Source organism: Schistocerca serialis, chromosome 8, assembly GCF_023864345.2.
Source record: "Schistocerca serialis cubense isolate TAMUIC-IGC-003099 chromosome 8, iqSchSeri2.2, whole genome shotgun sequence".
Taxonomy (NCBI): Eukaryota; Metazoa; Arthropoda; class Insecta; order Orthoptera; family Acrididae; genus Schistocerca; species Schistocerca serialis.
In genome coordinates this window covers 326312670-326337549 of record NC_064645.1, presented here as the reverse complement: position 1 = coordinate 326337549, position 24880 = coordinate 326312670, and the positions used below count along the sequence as shown (strand labels likewise).

The 24880-nt window shown below is 42.8% G+C and overlaps 1 protein-coding gene across 1 annotated transcript in view; it reads left to right on the top strand.

Annotated features, from left to right (window-relative positions):
* The first annotated feature begins 299 nt into the window (after nt 1-299).
* LOC126416316 (uncharacterized) overlaps nt 300-24880 on the top strand; it is a 538073-nt gene continuing 513492 nt past the window's right edge. The window contains exon 1 of the mRNA XM_050083978.1: nt 300-467. Within this exon, the coding sequence (XP_049939935.1) occupies nt 413-467 (55 nt within the window). The 5' untranslated portion in view covers nt 300-412. The remainder of the gene's footprint in view (nt 468-24880) is intronic.

Genomic DNA, 24880 nt, shown 5'->3' with positions numbered 1-24880 from the left:
ATATCCAATACAGCTAATTTGTCCGGAGAATTAATTAATTGGGCGCATCCGCCGCACGCTTTGCGTGTTCTTGAAGATCGTTTATCTCCGTCCAGTTATCCTCCCACACGCTTCACACAGGTGCATCGCATTCCGTCTGCGAGAACCGTCGGAGTCTCTTTCGGCGCACGGTAGCTTCCGCGGGCGGCCGTACTGCGCATGCGCAGCTACCGATGACGCGTGAACCCCCCACCACCGCCGCCGACCTGTCGCGACTGACAACGGCCGGGACGCTGTCGCCTCGTCAGTACACGCCCGCCGCTCGTGCAAATCAGACGCCGTGCTGTTCCTTTCCTCAGAAGCTAGCCGCCCGTGCGACATCGCAACCGTCAGGTCACTCCCGCGCGTCCACACTCAAAGACCCACATCACCCATGGAGCTGGTAGAGTCCTCACAGGGAAACACCGCAGTTACCTCCAGGCTTGTTGGTGAGTACCAACACCTGTCACCTGCTCCTTAATTGCCGGTCTTTGACAAGATTGCAGAGTCGATAACAGCTCATTATTCTCGATCTACGTTGATCTCCCATGCACCAATTACTCAGCCTTTCGATCACGTGCTATTTTTCGTTGTCGGCTTGATGGTTGAAAGTGAGACCGGTACAAAAACACAAATAATGTGTATTTAATTTAATTCAGTGAATGTCTATCTGTGTCTAGATCTGTACAAAGCTCAGAGCACAGCAAAAATGTAAATTCACCCAGACATTAACCAATCTGACATAGAAACAGTCAAAGTCGCAAGATTTACTTTTTTATTTAATTGATGACTATTTTCGGGTTGCGTGAACCCCCTTTCAACTCATTCTTCAAGGCGGAAAGTTAAAATTGCAGTTTATCCAATAAACTTTTACAGAAATTACTGAGTGGATGTAAGAAGATAGAGAACGTATAGTACCTGGATATACGTACCAGACAGACATAGCAAAACTTTCCGAAATGGTATGTAACCCTGTCAAGACTATACACACATGCACAACAAAGTCAAGTTTAAATATGAACAGTGACAGAGCAAACACATAACTGATAGTCGACTTCCATCGCTGCCAAAAGGAAACCTCACGCAGGGGGCGCCCTATCAAGATGTAGGGAATGTCTTTATTACAGAGTTGGAAGAGCTTAACTGTTGCAGTTGACTGTTATTTTTATCGTACTAATTGTTTCATCCTTGATGATTGGAAGTTGCAATAAAGACATTCCTTACAACCTGATAGGGCGACCCCTAGGTGAGGTTTCCTTGTGGCAGAGTAGAAAGTTATAATATGTTTGTTCTGTCAATGTACACGATTAAACTTGACTTTGTTATACATGCAAGTATAATCTTGATATGGTTTATATGCTATTTCGGAAAATACTGGTGTGTCTGGGTGGTACGTATATCCGGGCACGATATGTTCTGTATCTTCTTATTGCACCCAGCAATTTTTGTAACATTTTATTGGATAAATTAGTATTTTAACTTTCCATCTTGCAGGATGATTTGAAAATGTTCAGTTAAATAAAGAAATGAATCTTGCAAGTTTGGCTGTTCTATATTGAACTGGTTAACACAAGTTGCTGTTCTGCAATTAAATCACCTTGCCGGAAATCCATGGACATTAACCAATATTTTGTACACCTGAAGCATCGGAAATTGTTTTATTTATTTATGCATTTATTTCACCTTGCAAGAGCAGGGGCTAAGGCACTCTCTTGCAGCTGACTAGACGTCCTTGTGAGTCAACATTACAATTGTGTAGTACGTGAGCATGTTATAACAATAAAAATTAAAATTATATAGTTATAATGCAAGAAACTTAAGAAATATTGGTCTTACATTAAGCAATTTCCTCACTACGTTCTTCTCGAATGTTATTTGAAATTTGACTGGCAGGCCGGTAGTAGGGAAGGTGATTGGTCGACTTCGGTTTACTGGGAGGTTTTTAGGGAAGTGTAGCTCATCTGTAAAGGAGACGGCAAATAGTACGCTAGTGTGACCCAACTTCGAGTAGTGCTCGAGTGTTTGGAATGTCCACCAGGTCGGTTCAAATGATGTCATCGAAACAATTCAGAGTAAGGCGATGTTGTTTTCATGAGTGGAGTACGAACGGGAATGACTAATAGTGGTACAAGATACCCTCCTCCATGCACCATACGGTGGTTAGAGGAGTATGTACGTAGACGTAGAACAGAAAAATGTGCCAGCAGTACAGAAGGAATCAGTAAGGATAAGTTTACTGATCAAAGGAAGGGTGAGAACCGAATGACATGGTAGGAAAAAGTACAGAAATAGATACGTACAAAAGGTGGTAGTTTACAATGTGGCAAAGATATTAATCCGCAGTTGGATAGATAGAAAACAGGTGGGCTATTTTCAGAGGGAAGGTACGCCAATGACAACAAAGCTTTGTCATCGTAAATGCGGAGTGGTTTTCGATAAAACGCAGGTTAGATAGTAATTTGCTCCATAGTCGCATGGATGAAATGGAGAACGAGATGACGAAAGGTTTAGATATGTGAGAACACCAGTAACTAAGAAGTAAAAAGATCGTGTGAAAATCACGTAGCTATCTAGTCGCAACCAGCCTAACTGGGCAGAAGAAGGACTGATGTGGTTAGACAACCCAATAGTGCACACATTCTTATGCAACCATTACCAGCTAGCTCAAATCGTTTAGCGTTTTCACTGTTTGTTGTTGTTCTTGGGCTACGTGACAGTAGTAAATATTTGGCAGGTCTAAAGATGACTGATTTTTCTTTAATTTGAGATGGAAATATTTTCTAAATTTGTGGATTGCAAGCAGGCGAGAGAGAGGTTTCCTGTGCGCTGAAACCTGCTTACAGTTTCCTACTAGGTCTACAACTTTGCTTCCGCCGTTTTTTCTCGAAGTTCGCGGCCTTATTGTGAAAAACTTACAAAAAAATTATGATTCATAGTATTGCGCATCGCTGGCCACAACATTCTCCCATCTTTCGGAGCGCATACGAATCTGGTGGTGGAAGAACTGGGCGTCTTTTGTGGGGATCCATGAATCGATTCAATTTTGCACTTGTTCATATGATCGGAAGTGCTGGTCAGCCAAACTGTATGCCACTGATCCTAAAAGGTGGTAGTCGGAGAGAGTAACGTATGGAGAATACGGCGGGAGGGATAGGACTTCTCATTTCAACGTTTCCATGTACATTTCGACGGGCTTTGCGACATGGGGACGAGCACTGACCTGCTGCAAAATTACCTTTACGTGTCTATCGCTGTATTGTGACCGTTTGTGTTTCAGTGCTGGGCTCGAACGCATCAATTTCTTTCGATAATGATGTCCTGTAACTGTCTTTTTCTGTTTCAATAGCTACGAAAACGTTCTGTCTTCCACCGCCATGCCGATCTTCGATATCAAAATCACCGTTATTTAGGTGTTGAAAACATTCTCTGCACGTTCTTCCATTGGTAAATCCCTCGCGATTGGTCTTACCCAGCATTTTAAGAGCCAAAGCCGCAGATTTCTTCATGTTAAAGCAGAAAATTAAAACTTCCCGCAAATGGCGAGAAATGGGTACGTAATTTGACATATTTAATCGAGAACAGCCTTATGAGGCAATCACCAATCGACTAAAATTTTTATAGCACTATGTTTACAGATGCCTGAGCTTATTGTATTACACCTATGACCAACCACCTGAACCGCACTTGCTGCTACTGCCGTTTATTGCAAAGCGCCGGAAGCAAAGTTGTAAACCTAAAAATATTTTAATTTTTTTACTAGTTCGCAATCTCTAGGATTGGTAGAGTCAGAAGCTTCTCGCACAAATACCAGGCGAGCTTAGTGGAGCACAGTGAGTCTCTATTGGGATATTTGAAAGGTAATATCCATTCCGGCGAAACAATCTTGCAGCCAGTGGAAACCTCCCGAAAACCTTGTTCCGAACCGAGGGATGGTGGCCATTATTGGTTTAATTCCGGGACAGGATACTGATCAAAAGTACCCGGACTCCCCTATGCAATGCGGAATTCACCACTAGATCTCACGAGAGGCGGACCCGCCAGTGTAAAAGGATTCAGGAGAGAAACAGTAACATCGGCAGGATGGGTCGCTCAGGAGAAATCAGTGACTGCGAACATAAATCTGTCACCGGATGTTACCAGAGCAACAAACCCACCAGGGGCATTTCCAGCCTTCTTAAGGAGCCCAAGTCCACTGTTGTGACTGTGAAGTGGAAATAGGAAGCGACAACCACATCTAAACCAACACGAGGAAAAACTCGTGCACAGAGGACAGGGCTGGTGAGCACTGATGGAAAAAATTCGCATGAAATCAGCAGTAGGAATAGCTCCTCGGTTCCAACGTCCTGTCAAAAGTTCAGCTAGCATGATGACATTTGTAATGTATCCCTCAAACTGCATAACAAAAAAGGATTCGAGACTGCGCTGTGCATCCGAAAACTAATCGTTCTTGAGGTGAGATACATAGTAAAGGCCACGGCGAGAGTGGAATACTGTCATGTAAAAACCTAAATCTATGTCATATTTAAGTAAAACTCCCCACTGGACCAGCATATGCTCTTTTACCTTTAATATTGTGTTTTGTGGTTATATTAGGCGCAGATATCGTCGTGGGAGAGAAGATAACTCTGGCGCCGAAGGACCTTGATAATAAGTTGGTTGGTTGGTTTGGGGAAGGAGACCAGACAGCGTGGTCATCGGTCTCATCGGATTAGGGAAGGATGGGGAAGGAAGTCGGCCGTGCCCTTTCAGAGGAACCATCCCGGCATTTGCCTGGATTGATTTGGGGAAATCACGGAAAACCCAAATCAGGATGGCCGGACGCGGGATTGAACCGTCGTCCTTCCGAATGCGAGTCCGTGATAATAAGTAGTAAAATGTATTTGACCAAGAACAAACGTACTTCGTATTTAAACGAATTTTGCCTCCAGGTTCGACTTGAAAATGTGCAAAGACACTGAGGCGACAAAAGTCGTGGGATAGCGATTTGCGCATATACAGATGGCAGTAACATCGCGTATCCAAGGTATAAGAGGGCAGTGCATTGGCGGAGCTCGTAGCTGAAGTTAAGCGCATGGGACATTTCATTTCAGAAATCCTTAGGGAATTCAATACTCTGTGATCTACAGTGTCAAGAGAATACCAAATTTCAGGCATTACCTCTCACCACGGGCAACGCTGTGGCCGACGGCCTTCACTTAAAAACAGAGAAGTGTCGTTTTCGTAGAGTTGTCAGTGCTAAGATACAAGCACCACTGCGTGAAATAACTGGAGAAATCAGTGTGGGGCGTACGATGAACTTATCCGTTAACAGACTATGGCAGCTGACGATCGACGCGAGTGCCTTTGCTAGCAGCACGACATCGCCTACAGCGCATTTTCCGGGGCCGTGAGCATTTCGGTTGGACCCTAGACAAGTGGGAAAGCCCTGGCCAGCTCAGCTGAGACCCGATTTCAGTTAGTAAGAGCTGATGGAAGGTTTTGAGTGTCTCGGAGACCACAAGAGCCGGCTGGAGTGGCCGAGCGGTTCTAGGCGCTTCAGTCTGGAACCGCACGATCGCTACTGTCGCAGGTTCGAATCCTGCCTCGGGCATGGATGCGTGTGATGTCCTTAGGTTAGTTAGGTTTAAGTAGTTCCAAGTTCTAGGGGACTGATGGCCTCAGATGTTAAGTCCCATAGTGCTCAGAGCCATTTGAACCATCTGAAGACCCCACCAAGTCACGGACCTAAGTTGTCAACAAGACACTGTGCAAGCTGGTCGTGGTTTAATAATGGTGTGGGCTGTGTTTATATCTCATAAATTCGGTACTCTGGTCCAACTGAACCGATCATTTACTGTAAACGGTTATTTTCGGCTACTTGGAGACTATTTACAGCCAAACATGGACTTCATGCCAATGCGCCATGTCATCGGCCCACAACTGTCCGCAGTTAGTTCGAAAAATATTTTGGACACTTCGAGCTCACGATTTAGCCGTCCAGAAGGCGCGACATAAATGACGCCGAACATTCATCGGACGTAATCGAGGGGTCAGTTCGTGCACAAAATCCTGTACCGGTAGCACTTTTGCAGTTATGGACAGCTATGCAGACAGCATGGGTCAATCTTTCTACAGGGGACTTTCGATGACTCGTTTATTCCACGCCACGTCGAGTTACTGCCCTACGCTGGGGAAAAGGAGGTCCGACCCGATATCAGGAGCTAACACATAACTTTTGCCACCTCATTGTTTGCATATAATGCCGCTTGACCGACACATCGTCAAACTGATCGCTTCTAACGTAATTAAGTTTCTGAAACATAAAACACAGTTTTATAAATGATTAGTAACGATTACGGTATTTTTACAATGAGACAACAAGAAATTCAGATTTAATTATGATCATTATTATTCTAAAATTACATAGTGATAAAATGGCGACCTTACATGTCTCTATATAAGAGTAGAAATGGGTACAGAGAAGGAAACCAAGTGTGTCTCGTTTGTTTTATAATAAATTACTACTTACTTTACGCGATCAGACCTACTGGACCGCCGGCCGCTTTGACGGAGCGGTTCTAGGCGCTTCAGTTCGGAATCGCGCGACTGCTACGGTCGCAGGTTCGAATCCTGCCTCGGGCATGGATGAGTGCAATGTCCTTAGTTAAGTTTACATAGTTCTAAGTCTAGGGGACTGTTGACCTCCGATGTTAAGTCCCATAGTGCTCAGAGCCATTTGAACCCAATGGACCACTTCAGCCTGTCTTCGGCTTCTTTCTGCCATCCTTCCAGCAGTCCCACTCTCTGAAGGTCTTTGGATACACACTCCATCGTGTTCTAGGTCTTCCTACGGGCCTTCGACCGGTTGGCTTGGTGTTGAGTACAGTTTTCGGCCATCGATTGTCCTGCATTCCAGCATGTCCTGCCCATTGCAGTCGTCGTGCCTTCATTGTAGCCACGACGTTTGGCTCTTTGTAAATATCATACAACTCTGTATTGTGACTTTCCATTTTTCACTCTCATTATCGTAAACTGGTCCACAAATCTTCCGAAGGATTTTCCTTTCAAATATCGTCAGTCTGTTCAGATCTTGCTTGGTTGTACTCCAGGTGGCACATCCATATAGTACTACTGGCTGTAGGAGAGTTTTGTAGATGCTTATTTTTGAAATGTCTTGACAAACTTCTGGTTTTGAGGAGAGCATTAAGGCGATTACCTGCCTGAAGTCTTCCCTGTATTTCCATTTTACTGGATGGTTCATCTCTGAACACTGCGCCCACATATTTGAGCTCCCTGACGTGACGAATAGAACCTTGAGTTGTCTGTAAGGGTGGACGTTCTTCTTCAGTTTCAATGTGTCTACGGTGTAGAACCATGTATTCCGTCTTCTCACGATTAATTTGAAGTACAATTTTCCTCGCTGTTGTTTCCGGAATATCAGCCATTTCCCCCAATTCTTCTTGCGATCCAGATAGTAGCATTATATCATCGGCATATCGGAGGTAATTGACGTTCACATCCCCGGTCTGGACTCTTGTTTCATTAAATGACATCTCTCGCATTACCTTCTCTAACGCGAGATTGAAAAGAACACGTAATAGTCCACCGCCCTGCCGTTTTTGTTTTGAATGTTTGAGACACCTTATTTCCAATTTTTACCTTTGCTGTAGAATCCATTAGGCGGGCCTCCGTGAGGCTTACTAGTTTCTTTTCAAAACCGAACTCTTCCAGACACCGCTGCATACTTGCCCGATTAATGCAGTCATATGCTTTTCTGAAGTCAACAAACAGCATTCGCAGTTGTTGGCCAAACTCCCACATTTTCTCTACGATCTGACGTAGGACAAAGATTTGGTTGATAGTAGATCTCCCGTGACGAAATCCTCCTTGATATTCTCCAATAACGGTGTCTGTTAATGATTGGATTCGATCTAGAAGACAGTTTGACAAGATCTTATAACAAATTTTGAGCAGAGTGATACCACTGTAGTTTTCACATGCCATTTATAATACATGATGTTCAAAATTCAAAGATATACATACTCTCCCTCTGTTTTGCTTCACTTACTGACAAGATTAGTTTACTATATTGGGCGTAGGAAGTTAAAGAGAACGGAGTAAAGTGGCTAAACAACTTCTCATGCTACACATTTGTGTAAGACAATGTTGAGTGGCGGTTGAGGTGATACAAAGAGCGACGGCACTGGATAGTGGAAGACTGGAAACGAGTGATTAGAGCTGATGAGTCACGCAATTCCCTGTGGCAATCCTGTGGCAAGAGTTTGGGTTCCGCGAATGCCTGAAAACGTTACCTGCACCATTAGCTGTGCTGACAGAACAGTATGGTTAGATTATGTTACGGTACGGGCATGTTTTTCGTGATTATGGTGTGGTCCCCTTTTTTCGCGTAATAAGACGCTTAATGCAGAAGGACTTCATAAATTTTACAGCGTTGCGTAAGAGGAACACTTCAGAGACTACAGTTGTCTGTATCAGCATCACAATGCACGCTGTAATAAAACAGCATCTGTAATTTATGTATAGTAAAAATTCTTGAAATGTACTGGCCTACCCAGAGTCCCTACCTGAATCCAATGGAACACCTTGGGATGAGTAACAACGTCGACTTCGTTTGAGCCCTCACCCTCCGACATCACCACCCTCTCTCGTTTTGTGTCTTAGGAAAGAACAGACTGCCATTTGTCCAAAGACGTTCAGTCAGTTAGCTGAAAGTGTCCCGAACAGACTTCAAGCCGTCATAAAGCCGAGGGTTGGACACGCCACATATTATTATCCACAACAGGTGTCCAGCTATAATTCGCCACATAGTGTATGTCCCAGACAAAAAATATCCATACCTAAATATGTGAAAGTATATTTTTTTTGCTTGTATACAGAGTAAAGTCGATGATTTGGTTGTCACTGTGAGTCGTGCGCAGCTTGGTATTTGTTTTACGCTATGTAATTAATTTCTTTCTCTTCAGGAGCCAACAGTACACATGGATTCATTAGTTTTTGCATACAAAATTTTCTTTCGAAGCTAGAAAACTAAGTTATCAACAATTAGTACTTTAATGTGCCGAACCACTACGATGTAGCCTATAAGAGTTGTATACTAACTAAAAGGAAGGGCAGGATGATGGGACGTGAATTAAGATATCAAGGAATATCTTCCATGGTCCTACAGAGAAGCGTGGCAGGCAAAAAATTGTGACGTAAGACACAGATAGGAATAAATACAGCAAATAATTGACGACGCTGGACGCAGATGCAGTTGTAACGAGGGGAAATTGTAGCGATCAGCATCAAACAAGAAAACTAGTTTTGGTGCACATATGTTTATGGCTTTATGTAATCCCTCTGACTCCCACATCCACCCCCAATCCTAGAAAAGCGTCGGCTATACACTACATACAGAACACTGCCTTCCAGTACCATTGGTTTACATATCGGAAGTTTGTGTAGCACTGCTGCGGAAACATCACACTGAAATTTAGTTTTCTGTTTTCTCAGTTCATTACTGTTGCCGTGCTCTTTCTTAATGTACGAGAACCAGCATAGTGACTTACTTAACAATTTCGTTAGCGAAGTATCGTAAGAATTGTAAGCAATAAGACAAATCGTAACAAAAAAAAGAGCTTTCTCTTCCTGCCGTCTGTGGACCGATTCCCCCAGCTTAACAGGTTATAGGAAGTGCAAACAATGATCTAAATTTTAGATGCGAGGAGTAAAGCGAGAGAGTGGTGGCGTCAAGTGAAGGTGAGTAGAGCCCTAGGGATACGGGCGAAGCTGGCGGACTGCTTAATGGCACTGGACTCCTATTAGCTAGGAGCAGGCATGGATCCGGAGGGTTTGGTTTATTCGTGGGGTGCGGCGGCTGGGGAGGGTTTCACTGTTTGTTGCGGGCAATAACTGGTTGAAAAAGTTGGAGATTGGCAGAGGAGAATGTTGTACTTAGACGTTGTGTTCTTAGGAACACACCATGTTTTTTGGTCGGTGCTTGAAAGTGGCCGATTTTAGAATCATATGAAGGAATGCGAGCTAGTGACCGCCATCAGCATTTTGCGCCACTTTCTACAGTTTTTGTTGTTGCTGTTAGACATGAGGTTGTGTTTCTCGTAGCATCTGTAAATATTTCGCGTTCTGCACATTTAAGTGTTGTATAATATATTAATGTTGGAAGAAGCAGGTACCGACAAAACCACCAGACATTAGTCGAACACACCCTCACAGATAAAACTTCAATAGTTAAATTTACAGAAGAAGTTTCTGTCCCCTTCAGAACTAACAGTTGTTCGGCAGGGCGATGCGGTCCCACAGATTTTTTTTCAATCTGGTCATAGACAAAGTTATGAGAGAGTAGGATAAAGAACTACAAGACAAAAACATCGAAGGAATCCATTTAAGACAAGGAGGGAGAAGATCTGAGTTGAAATGTCTCGCTTTCGGTGACGATACTGCAGTAATTTCTAAGGACAAAACAGATCCAAAGATAATGATAGAAGCACTTCACGAAATTGCAGCTAAAACCGGATTACTAATATCATATGACAGAACAGAATACATTGAACATAAATACAACAGAAAAAATATGTACTAACACAACATGGACACATCAAAAGAGCTGATAAGTTTAAGTATGTGGGAATGGTTTTTTTTTTTTTTTTTTTTTTTTTTAGGTAACACCACAAGTAAGTAAAAATCGAAGAAAATGGGATTAGCATACAAACTCACCTAAAACCGATATAATAAAAGATCAGTATCATTCCAAGTAAAAATTAAACACTGTGCAACAGCAATTAAACCGAAAGCACTTTACGGATCTGAATGCCTAACACTGAATACAAGAAGTGTACAAGATCTACAATGAAACATAGAAACAATAAGAAAAAGGAGATTAAAGTTTTACTGTTATATTTACCGAACGAATGACAATAGGCTAACGAACGAAATTTTTAATTTCATTTCCAAATTAAAAACACTACAGTATGGCTGGAAGAAACAAAGCCGTCCGCTGTGGTCGAGCGGTTCTAGGTGCTCAGTCCGGAACCACGCGGCTGCTACGGTCGCAGGTTCGAATCTTGCTTCGGGCATGGATGTGTGTGATGTCCTTAGGCTAGTTAGGTTTAAGTAGTTCTAAGTCTAGGGGACTGATGATCTCAGATGTTAGGTCCCGTAGTGCTTAGAGCCATTTGAACCATTTTGAAGAAACAAGAAATAACTTGAGAAAACTTAACCTCCTAGAAGACACCATACAGAACAAAGGAAGTTTCAGGCTGCCGACCAGTACTGCAAAATTTTCTGTCCAACAACGGAAACCACAACCTAGGGGGGTGGTCTCAAATGAACAGAGGCAGGCCATCGGCCAGTCCATGAACAAGTTGTGGAAAGAAAAAGAATGTACCTTTTTCTTAGGTTCTAAGAGGTCTACAATTGGCCAAATTCTGTAATAAACAAAAGCTATTTGGAATATATTGTTAATTCCTTACGTACGGAATTTTAAGCTAAGTAAAATGCTATAAATATTTGGAAGTACTTGATTAGCATGTGTACAGTTAAGCCATACGTCGTCAGTGCAGCATCTAGAAAAAGGTCTTTTATCGTGGATCATGCGATACTTGCAAATGAACTGAGTTTCTTTAATGTCTCAACAATGTTACCTGCCCTGAAACTGGAAATTTGTGTTAGTTGCCAGTAGTTTCTGCTTGAAAATTACCAAGGGGCGTTCAGAAAGTTTCGTTTGAAAGAGGTACAGTCTAGAATCGGTATACCTATCTGGCAAAATACACGTGACCATGGAGGCAATCACGCCACCGTCCCACCAGGGTGGAAGATAACCGTTTGCTAACCCACCGTGTCCTGCCACGTGAAGAAGTCCTTAACTGCCTGCTGTACAAGAATTGTCAACCCTTTGAAGCCTTTTTTTAAGGGATCAGGACTATATGGTGGGTGCTGGAGTGCCTCCCACTTGATTTGTCGTGACTTCTGCACTGCGACATTTGGGATACGGGGATGTGTGTTATCATGAAGCAGCGGAACCCTTCTCCACTCTCCAATGGATGTCTACCGCTATTGGTCCTTCGGCAGCCAACAAATGAATAACCGCACGTTGATCCTGTTTGGACGTGTTTGGTAATGACGTCGCCATTGATCACCTTTCCACATTAACGGATTTTTCTCGATTGTGACTGCAACTGACGCAGAGAAATATAATTAACACCCTTTCAAAGACGAAGCTGCCGTGAAAAAGTGAGTTAGTCCTTTTCTTAAACATCACAAAGCCAAACTGTCAAAAGGAAAGTCTATAGGAATATGCTGTAGCAGGGCTCTTGGTTCGGCAAGAAAAACACAGAGAAATTCTGTAACCTTATGGAAGATGTTGTATTATACTTACTTTGAAAGTACAATGTTTTCTCTACTTTAATGCCTTTTCGAGTTTTGTTCAGTGCTGTTTTAATTATGTTTGGAAGTCGTCTGGTTTCCGGCAATTATTTTTCAAACACTCTATGTGTAAGTTTTTTTGAAAAAATTTTTTCATAGTTACTTTTAATTATACATTCTAACAGTGAAATGTAAATGGTGCATAACATTATGAAGTGAACTTTACTTATTTTTAAGGTACAATTTTTTATTATTTTTTATTTTTAGAAATCAACTACAAAGTTGTGGCCCAGTTTATTTGTAATTTAAATATGTATGCACAGAAATCAGTTTCACCAGTACATACAAAGACTAGTCCATTGTCTTATACGTAAGCTGCTTCTGTGGGCAACAGAACTAATAAAAATACAATACAACACAATGTAGTAGGTTTTAGTAAAAATTTAAAGGCGAATCACGTGAACGCCAAGCTTGTTGCTGGAGGCACAACACGGTCCGCAGTGGACGGGCTCTCGACGGCATGTTTTTACGTCTGGTACACAACTGGCCGGCGTGAGTTATTATCCCGGGCTGCAAATAAACGTACGGAACAGCTAAACGTCCGAGAGCGGTGTAGTGCGTGACGCATTCCACCGTGATTCAGCGGAGTGCAGCGTACCCGTGGCAAAATAAAGCCGCTCGTAGCGGGCGGACAGCCGGCGACCTTGTGGTGAGCTGCGTGCATTGTCTGCGCGGGACCTGTGTCCGCTGCCGCGGGTCGTCGCCTCGCCTTCGTGTCGCTGGTGGGCAGGGAAGTCCGCTGCCCATTGCCGACTACCCGGCGACTCCGCCCTTCAACTCTCTCACTGCGCCGTTTCTCTTGTCGGGGTTTTTCCATCTCGTCGTTGGCACTGTCCTCTCAGCTCTTGTCTTCTTCACAGACACCTCTGCTACAGAGTAATCACAAAACACCGTTACCCTGTCCACATAGTCATAGATGGTCGCATTGTATTAATGGGGGATCATAGCAGCGGACAACTTTAAGGTACTGTGCCTATTCCTTAGTATTTACTAGCCTTTTCCCCACAGCTTCACTCATATATGCGTTCGACATATTTATTGAACTCAAATCCACATCCACCTCATTCTCCTACATCTATCTCCTCCTCCTCACTCTCTCTGAGTTTTCATCTCCCCCTCCCTCTCTTTTTGTCCATTTTGCCCACCATCTATCTGACCGTATCTTTCTCCCTAGTCCTCTGACAATATCCTCCACCCCCTCTATTTTTCCAACTCTGTCTCTCCCTCTTTTGCCTGCCCACTACCTGGCCTCTGTCCATTTCCTCCTCCACCCTCACTCTGCTCATCCCCTTGTTTATCTGTCTCAACTGGTCCCTTGCTGTGCTCATCAGCACATATAGCCCCTGTAATACAGTTGAATAGTGTGGGTCGATGCAACTCTCACAACACATTCGTCATGCAGGACAGGCTACACATCAGGGGCTTGAAAATCATTTATTTTCCCCTGACATACAGGCTGTCATGCAAAGCAGACAGATGCTACTGCAGCACACGACACCTTTTGTGCTGGGCAGCCTACATGCCCTGGGCAGGAAAACTATTTCTTACTCCTGACATGTGGGCTGAGCTGCAAAGCAGGTTGATTTGGCAGTTTGATACTGTTCCTAAATAACGTGCCTGTTATGCAAGGCAGCCTATATACACTAGGTGCTGGAAAACACGTTTCTATCTGCATCTTTGGTCCTTTTGGAGCTGTTGTTGTTGTTGTGTGGTCTTCAGTCGTGAGACTGGTTTGATGCAGCTCTCCATGCTACTCTATCCTGTGCAAGCTTCTTCATCTCCCAGTACCTACTGCAACCTACATCCTTCTGAATCCGCTTAGTGTATTCATCTCTTGGTCTCCCTCTACCATTTTTACCCTCCACACTGCCATCCAATGCTAAATTTGTGATCCCTTGATGTCTCAGTACATGTACTACCAGCCGGTCCCTTCTTCTTGTCAAGATCTGCCACAAACTCCTCTTCTCCCCAGTTCTATTCAATACCTCCTCATTAGTAATGAGATCTACCCATCTAATCTTCAGCGTTCTTCTGTAGCACCACGTTTCAAAAGCTTCTATTCTCTTCTTGTCCAAACTAGTTATCGTCCATGTTTCACTTCCATACATGGCTACACTCCATACAAATGCTTTCAGAAACGACTTCCTGACACTTAAACCTATACTCGATGTTAACAATTTTCTCTTCTTCAGAAACACTTTCCTTGCCATTGCCAGTCTACATTTTATATCCTCTCTACTTCGACCATCATCAGTTATTTTGCTCCCCAAATAGCAAAACTCCTTTACTACTTCAAGTGTCTCATTTCCTAATCTAATTCCCTCAGCATCACCCGACTTAATTCGACTACATTCCACTATCCTCGTTTTGCTTTTGTTGGTGTTCATCTTATATCCTCCTTTCAAGACACTGTCCATTCCGTTCAACTGCTCTTCCAAGTCCTTTGCTGTCTCTGACAGAATTACAATGTCATCGGCGAATCTCAAAGTTTTTATTTCTTCTTCAGGGATTTTAATACCTACTCCGAATTTTTCTTTTGTTTCCTTTACTGTTTTCTCAGTATACAGATTGAATAACATCAGGGAGAGGCTACAACCCTGTCTCACTCCCTTCCCAGCCGCTGCTTCCCTTTCATGCTCCTCGACTCTTATAACTGCCATCTGGTTTCTGTATAAATTGTAAATAGCCTTTCGCTCCCTGTATTTTACCTCTGCCACTTTGAGAATTTGAAAGAGAGTATTCCAGTCAACATTGTCAAAAGCTTTCTCTAAGTCTACAAATGCTCGAAACGGAGGTTTGCCTTTCATTAATCTTTCTTCTAAGATAAGTCGTAAGGTCAGTATTGCCTCAAGTGTTCCAACATTTCTACGGAATATATTTCTATATTCAATATTTCTGGAAGGTTATAAACCCCGAAGTACTGATAGTCGTGAGGCCTGCTGTTTTTGTGCCATATTGGGTTAAAATCCATGCAGTGGTTTGGGCAGAGATCCCAGACATATTATCGTCTATGAACAATGTGAGATTTTCTTCAACATTACTGGCTTGATGGCAGAAAATGCACTTTGAACGGCTTCCTTACGTTTGTCAGCTGTAAAGTGTGGCAGCAACTTTCTGTTTAATGAAACACTATAGGGCATTATTTAAGATAACAGTTCAGAACTTTGGGATGGCCACTCCACAGGTGCAGGCAAATAGACAGAACCATGTCCAGCTCATTTCTCAGGAAATACCTGAATGAGACATTCTCTAAAGTCAATAGCATAATGGATTGCTGCTCCACTTGATGGAATCATACACAGCCAAGCATTCTGTGCTCTTGCAGAAGTGAAATAAGCCAGTCATGTAACATGGTGAAATATGTAATGTGATTCACAGCACTTTCAAAGAAATATGGACCTTCCATTCTGCCATGTGGGTTGCAGATATTGCTGCCCATATTTTTTTTTCTTATAATGAAAGATCGTTACGAATATGGTGTACACCTGTAGACGGTTGCAGGCTAGCAGTAGGAGTATCACTCGGCAAGCGGGCCGTCAAGCTGTCTGGCGATTTTTCCCACTGCTTGTGAGTTCGACACACGTATATCGCTCGTAACTTGTAATTGACATCGATGAGGTCAAATCCTCCATTCGTTGTGAGGAGTGTTGGCGTGTGGAACTTCACTTAGAAAATATAGCTTTGGCTTACAAAGTCTCCTATTGGCGACATAACTCTTTTTGATGCTTCTGAGGGCTTCGTCAAGGTTTGTGCAACATAGTTAAATTTAGATGTTATATGTATGTATACAAGGGTACTTTCCTGTATCTCATCGAGCTGCCTCAAACTCTTTGCTTGTACAGACCCTCGTATGCTTGTAAGTAGCATTTTGTAATTAGCAACAATTTTGTGTCGGATGTTGGTTTTAAATTCAATACTTAAACATTTCAATTTGCGCACTTCCGTTAGCTGTCTCTGATTTTGCATGCGTATCCCTCTGCTTAAGTCCATGACGCCTGACTTCCTTTTATTTGGCTTGGCAACAGATGCAAGTTCGAGTGTGTGTACAATCTGAAAAGATTGCGCCACTTCATCTTCATCTGTGACCAGTACGCCCACATCGTCTGCTTAAGTGTTGCGTACTGTTTTCTTGCCATTTATATGCAGTCCTTACAGTTGAAGCGTGAATGTCGAGATGACAGATTCTGTGGCAACTGCGAATAGGGCCACTGACATGGGGCAGCCCTGTCGTACGGATGTTATCTCAGTCGCCTTCCTTAGCTGTCCTTTAATCATTATTCGTGATGTGCTCTTCTCTAATATTTGTTGAGAAATCCGCATGATTAGTGGAAGGAATCCCACTGCTTCCATGATTTTGAGAAGATACTGATGACCTGCTCCATCAAACGCCTTCTCGATGTCTAATGACACTACTGCACATTTTATGCGGCAGACTTCTACGGTTGATATCGGATCACTGTATTCGCATATATACTGGTCGATCTTTCTGTCTTTTCCTACACATGTTTAGTAAGGACCGGTGATGGAGTTCACTACCATTTTCATTTTTCTTGCTAAAACGCTGGCCATGGTCTTGTAATCGATGCTGAGCAATGTGATTTGGCGCAAGTTTTCTGTGCCTTTGTTTACTGGACTATTATTCTTCAGGAAATTCCGTTTATGAGCACGATGAACATGCATAGCAACTTGCTTCTCATTTGAGGCCAGAAAACAGAATTCTAGCGGGGTGCCATCAGATCCTGGAGATTCACTTTTAGGATTCCGTGCTATTGCTTCTTTAAGCGCGTCTGCTCTAACTCACCTGTGAGATTTTCCGTTTCCTCTGCACTAATTCTGCCTTGTATGTTCTTACAGAGATCTTGTCACGCGTTGTCGATAGGTATGTCGGACATTAGCTCTTGGATTTATTAATAAACCACGTCCTTTATTTCACTCTGTTTCGTAAAAGTTGTTCCTTCATTTAACCTAATTTCTCTCAGTATTTTTCTGTCTCCTCTGTTATTCTCACACTCTATGCACTCTTGCCCGTTTCAGAGCTAAAATCTTTGCTTTCATTTTATGAATCCTTGTATAAATCTCTATTACTCGTGCGTCCAACGCGTACAAACTTCTGACACAGTTAAAATAAAACTCAGTCTTTTATTTTTACCAAAAACTTTTTTGCTGTAAGTATTCAACCAGCGTTTTTCTTACCTTTGGCTTCGCACACTGCAGCCACAAATCTATGGTAGAATTGTATAATCAAATTCTGCTTTCACATTCTTTCTGTATATTGATAAATACCTCGCGACATAATTCATCTTGTAGATTTGAGATATTTAGTTTCCACAAGCCCCTAGCGTGATAAGTCTCCTGTTTTCTCAACTCAATTGTAGGGCTGTGCACAGCATGATCTGAGAAACAATTGTACCACACTTCAGACTGGAGGACGAGGTTCTTTAAATCGACTATTTAGCCTGCTTGCTGAATGACGACACAGTGGGTGAAGCCAGGCGCTGCGTCGTGGATATGTTCCCACGTATCGGTTAGCTGTGACATATGGACTATATGCTCTAATTCTACAGATTTATTGAAATCCGGTGTTTGATCTTTTGGAGAGAGAACATACTTAAAGTTGCTGGATAAGATTGTGTGGTCTTGATGATTACTGAGGAGAGAAACATTCTCATTTTTTAAACATTCCGCTCTAGCGTTGCGTAAGCGTTGATGATCCTAGTGTTGTTAGTAGTTGCTGCAGTTCCCCTGCTATTTGCCAGTTTTTTCAGTCTTACATAGATGCCTTCTTTCGCGAGAACGACGGTTCCCACTTCTCTATACCGATACCAGGGTAGTTTATGGTGTTCCGTCCATGTATCTTCTCTAATCTAATGTCTGTTACTACGTGTAAGAGCAGTATATCAGCGTTGGGTGCATGTAGGAATTCTCGCAAGTGTTGTAGATGCTAAGAGATGCGTAGCTTATTAATGTACAGCGTGACGATTTTGAATGCTTGTGCTGCGTTCATAGGATCCTATTCATTATCACTATTAACATTCGCCATAAGAAATGCTGTCGGAGAAATATTATTTTCAATATGTCTGTTCTAGCAAAATGGTGTCTATCGTGTTCGGTTGACCTCGATGGGCCGGCCGCAGTGGCCGAGCGGTCCTAGGCGCTACAGTCTGGAACCGCGCGACCGCTACGGTCGCAGGTTCGAATCCTGCCTCGGACATGGATGTGTGTGATGTCCTTAGGTTAGCTAGGTTTAAGTAGTTCTAAGTTCTAGGGGACTGATGACCTCAGAAGTTAAGTCCCATAGTGCTCAGAGCCATTTGATCTCGATCGTGTTGGGCAGGGATCCGCCGCGTTCCTGCAATTTCAGCCATTTCTTCATATACGTCCGACTCATCTGCCCAGATTTTGTGTTGGTTGATTTTTTATTTGTCGTTGTCTGCATGTCTAACCTCAGGACGTACTTTCTCTGTGTCGTAATTGGTTCTCGGCTGCGATCTTCCGTGTGGCAAATGGTTTTCTGACGTGGAGCATGATTCACTTGTTTTGGCTTTCATAGAGTAAGATGCTTGCATACTCAACACTGAATTTCCGGGTGGCTCTTCATGTAGCTTGTTGATAATTTGTTTTGATTTTTCTCGCAAAGGTGTTGCTGATTCAGAGCCCTTGGGGGCCAGTCTACTCTTTTTATTCTATCTTGAAGGACTGCCTCTTGCGGAGGTTTCAGCGTTTGCCACATTTGATTTTTGCGAACGGTCCTTTCCATAGGGAAGTGGAGACTTGGTTTCCTCGTTTTCTGGAGTCTGTCTCGCCTGAAGAACTATCGTAGAATCTAGAGTTTGTTCCGTTTGATCAGTTATATTAGGTTCTTGTTCTTGGCGCTTCGGTCGTATAGTCACTGTCGAGTCGCTGACGTCCTTATTAATTCAGTGTCGCGCGCAGTGTCATGCTGGGTGAATTCAAGAGCATGAGGCACATGGCTCTGTCCAGTGGCTACTGTTGCATAAGTTAATGGCAACATTCACATGGTGTGGGTGTCACAGCTTTGCCTGCCGGTAGCTGGGCCACGGCGATGTACACAATGCGAGCGGACATGGTCTGAAGCTGAATGAAATCTTCTCGGATTTTAAGCCGAGTCACTTCGCATGAAATGCTCGAGTTTTCGAAGGCCACCACCGCCATCATCGCCAGGAGTAAAATCAGTGACTGGTTTTATTCTAGGCGACAATGGCGGAGATGGCCTTCGAAAACTCGAGCATTTATTCGAATTGCTGCGGCTTGAAAACCGAGAAGATTTTAGTCAGGTGGCCGGCCGGCATGGATGTGTGTGATGTCCTTAGGTTAGTTAGGTTTAATTAGTTCTAAGTTCTAGGGGACTGATGACCTCAGATTTTAAGTCCCATAGTGCTCAGAGCTATTTGAATTTCTGATTATTCCTAACTGGTGTGTCTTTCTTTATCTTAGAGTGAAAAACCGCAGATTCTCATAATCTGTGAAGTTTCATTTCGTTTTCTCTTCCCTCTTTGTGTTTTTTGTCAGGCAGTGTAAATAACTCTGCATTTTGTCGTATGAATTTCATTAATGTTGCGCATAAGGTACAAGATCATCCTCATCATCATCATCATTTAAGACTGATTATGCCTTTCAGCGTTCAGTCTGGAGCATAGCCCCCCTTATACAGTTCCTCCATGATCCCCTATTCAGTGCTAACATTGATGCCTCTTCTGATATTAAGCCTATTACTTCAAAATCATTCTTAACCGAATCCAGGTATCTTCTCCTTGGTCTGCCCCGACTCCTCCTACCCTCTACTGCTGAACCCATGAGTCTCTTGGGTAACCTTGCTTCTCCCATGCGTGTAACATGACCCCACCATCTAAGCCTGTTCGCCCTGACTGCTACCTCTACAGAGTTCATTCACAGTTTTTCTTTGATTTCCTCATTGTGGACACCCTCCTGCCATTGTTCCTATCTACTAGTACCTGCAATCATCCTAGCTACTTTTATATCCGTAACCTCAACCTTATTGATAAGGTAACCTGAATCCACCCAGCTTTCGCTCCCATACAACAAAGTTGGTCGAAAGATTGAACGGTGCACAGATAGTCTTGGTACTGACTTCCTTCTTGCAGAAGAGACTAGATCGTAGCTGAGCGCTCACTGCATTACCTTTGCTACATCTCGCTTCCAGTTCTTTCACTATGTTGCCATCCTGTGAGAATATGTATCCTAAGTACTTGAAACTGTCCACCTGTTCTGACTTTGTTCCTCCTATTTGGCACTCAATCCGTTTATATCTCTTTCCCACTGCATTACTTTCGTTTTGGAGATATCAATCTTCATACCTTAGTACAAGATGTTTGAGTTTATTCCTTCAGTGTGCGTCTCTATTCATGGTCGTAGTTTAGATCATCATTCGGTCGTCACAGCACAGAGGTCTCTGTAATGCCAGGGAGGCACACGTGCGCGGTGTGTATAGTAAGGAATGCGTTGCGCGCACTGTTTGTCCACATAAGGATGCCTGCTGTATCATCACGCGCCATCTGGGGGCGCATATGGACGCAGTGCTCCAAACATTTCAGCACGGGTCTCCTTTGATGCAGCAGACGGACGTAAACACCCGCCCTCAGGGCATTCAGCATTGCTCCATCATGGTCTCCAGTTCATATGTGTGGAATGGCTCGCAGTGCTCCCTATGACGTAATGGTAACTCTGGAATACGCGTTGTACACGGATCGATATAATGGGCGTTTCAAAAAAAATTATCAGATTTCCAAAGACTATATCTTCTACATCAGTGCTTCCCAACCTTTCTGAGGACATTACTCCAGAGTACAATCAGATATTATTTCTTGATGAGCGTATTTTTGATCCATCGTTGCAACTACAAAAATGCGTGATTTTTCACCAGACGCGTTTCTCTTTATTAAGGTAAAGCAACATCAGTGGTATGCAATTAAGTTATTTGCATTTTGATTTGATTTTTAGATCAAAAATGGTTCAAATGGCTCTGAGCACTATGCGATTTAACTTCTGAGGTCATCAGTCGCCTAGAACTTAGAACTAATTAAACCTAACTAACCTAAGGACATCACACACATCCATGCCCGAGGCAGGATTCGAACCTGCGACCGTAGCGGTCGCTCGGCTCCAGACTGTACTAATGACCTCGTTGTCGACGGGACGTTAACCACTAACCACCACCACCACCACCAGACTGTAGCGCCTAGAACCGCACGGCCACTCAGGCCGGCATTTTTAGATCGAAAAGCAGTTGGTTAAGAAGACGTTGATTTGTACTTACAGTGATTTTTCGGCTGATTTCTCGCTTGCATCGGGAAATGCCGTCTGCTAGCATATCGTTGTTTTTCTGTGTTAGATACTGATAATGATTTTTAGATGTTCTGCAGCACTATGCATTTCTCACAACACACTTTTGTGCACGCCACTATATTCTATTTGTTTTTTTACTTCAAGTATGTGTTTTTGTTTATGTATTGTAGTGTTGCCAACATAACCTTTCCATTACTTTGTCTTTGACCTACAACATTTTTTAAATTAGGTTATTGTATGTGTGTAGTTCTATTTAATTATGTTTCTGTGTATTTATGTACTGTGTAAGAGTAGAGAAGAAATAGTAATGGAGAGAATTTTTTTTTGTGGAGGCGGAAACCATCATGAGGACACATAAGTATATAGCAGTGTGATGGAGAGTGAGTTGGAGAAGAAGGTGAGGACCGAGAACTGAAATGAAATTGTGAGTAGGAGGGGGTGAAGGATGAAAAAGGCTCTTTTATTTTCATGTAATTTCATCAATTATTCTATATAAAGTCTGGTTTCCAATATTTATCTGGTCATTGAGCAACAGTTTATTTTGTGTTAATTCTTTTTGTGTGTAGATATTTCCTTGGAAAGGGAGGAGGTGTCTGTCTTTACTGATTTTTATGGTATTCACATCGTTTTCAGTATTGCTTGGTCTATGGTGTTCTTCTTTTAGGTGATCCGAAAATGTTGAATGATTTGTACCGTAGATATTATTTCGTACGCCCTTACCGCCCGACCATCATCAACATTAGCACCTAACTAAAGTATACATTGAAAAAGGATTTTTTTGAAAACTTTCATTTTTAAAGTGACTAAATGTAAATGATATTCAGGTCTTGTAGGTGTTTTACTGATTATTAAGCCACGAACTAACATGCCAGTGAGACAACTGTTGCTGTGCTTATTTCTAACAACCTTTTTCTTATAAAATGATGAAGAAATTCTCAAAGTATCACGAGAACTACTTACAACTCCTCCTCAGAAATGAACGCTAACTATCTACGTTCAAGTTTGACTTTTAGAAGAGGCGATCCCTCTGCACCACTCCTCTCCCTAGCGTCACTTGCTCCTCCCACACGTCGCACCCCATGTAAAATCGGTCAAATGAAAATCTCTGCAGTCCGTCTTGTTGTTGTGGTCTTCAGTCCGAAGACTTGTTTGATGCAGCTCTCAATGCTACTCTACCCTGTGCAAGCCTCCTCATCTCCGAATAACTCTTGCAACCTGCATCCTTCTGAATCTGCGCTCTGTATTCATCTCTTGGTCTCCCTCTACGATATTTACCCCTCCCCCCCCCCCCCCCCCCCCACACACACACACACGTTCATACTTTCCTCCAGTACTAAATTGGTGAACGCTTGATGTCTCAGAATGTGTCCTATTAACTGATCCCTTCTTCTACTTCAGTACTCTAACAAATTCTTCTCGCAGTATCATAACACCCATCTCATTTTCATCTACGTCCTCTGCCAAAGACTATGCCTCACACCTCGTAAATGACTCGGTCGGTGGACTCCTCACCACTGAACTAATAGAAATTGGAAGACTTCAGGCTGTAAATGCTTTCTGTGTGACCACAGCCGCTAATGATAATGATAACATAGTGTGAGCCCCACTGTAGTGCAATAGCCGTTACATAGTTACTGTTATGTTTTGATGTGAATTAGTTCGTTTATTGTTGCCAAGCAATGTCTGGCCTGTTGCGGGAACTACCTACAACTCCATGAAGGCACTGACGAGAGATATTTAAGCATATGTCACCTACAAAGTAGTTATAATTAAATTTTCGGTACTTGGGAGGACCTCCATGAAAACAAGTAATCGTAAATCAATGTAGCTTTGTAGAAACATTCGTAAGGACATGCGGAAAAGAAATAAGGAATAAACCATTGAAAAAAGCACATTTTGATTTCCGCATGAGAAGGTAACATTTATTATTTGCGTACCATGTTCAAGTTCAGGTTACAAACGTTGCTCAATGTGACGAGCATCTGCATCCACGACAACCTCAAAGCGCACTAGAGATACAGTTTCACAATTGTTCGCAGCATTTTTCTAACGGAGGACCATGAAATGTTCAGCTGTCGTAACACATTTCGAGCACTGCTTGAAGAACGCGCATTGCGTCCAGCGTATCAACCATGGCAACAATAACTTCTTCAGTAATTTGTGGCGCAATTCGTCCCCGGCCTCACCGAGGAGAAATTCCCAAATCGCTAGTTAATTCGAACTTACGAACCATGTTCTTCATCCCCAGTGTGAAAAGAGGACCTCTCCGTAGTGCCTTAGGGCGTCAACATTCGCGAAGAGCAGCAGCATTGTTGCTGTTTTGATAAAACAACTTGGCGAGTAAACCCCTGCTCACCTAGTCCAGACACGTGGTGACCACCTGCAACGGCAATGCACGCTGATGCCTGTGCTTCAGCACTACATCGTCGTACCCGCACCGGCCCCTAAGTGTAAGTCATCACACTGACGCTACTAACAAAGCAAGTAACGCAGCGTGCAGTCTGACCTTCATCCCTACAGAGCTGGCTGGTCATACGATAAATGTTTTCATTCTACACTGGCTCATGTTAGGGATGGTTAAGAAACGACCAGCTAAAACCGATACCGGTATTTTAATTCTGAATAACCGGTATTCTTCGATTTGTGTCTCTGTTATAACAAGTACTTTATATTTTTTACTAACAGAAGAGTGAAAAAACGGAATATCAATTATCCATAGCAGCAGTGCTAAGGTTTTTCGTTTCTAAGTAAACCTTTTTTTTTTAAAAAAAAAAAAGCAATAATTTTTATCCGTAAAATTTGGATTGGTTTGAAATATTGTGTTATTATAGAAAATGAGAAAAGTAATAAATGATATTTTAACAACAATGCAGACAGAAACGAGGAACAAACACATGCATAAGAATTGGTACATCACTGCTGAGACAAACATGTCCCTTTTGCCGTGTGTCATGATTTAAGGTACACACTTGCGTGAATTGTACAGGACAAGGGCTTATTGTGGTCGCCGGACAATCGTTTTGCAGATGGACACCAAATCTAATCTGGAAATTTTCTTTACGGCGTGACTTAGCATTGAAGTACAATGTTTCAGTTGCTTTAAAACATTAAAGATTTG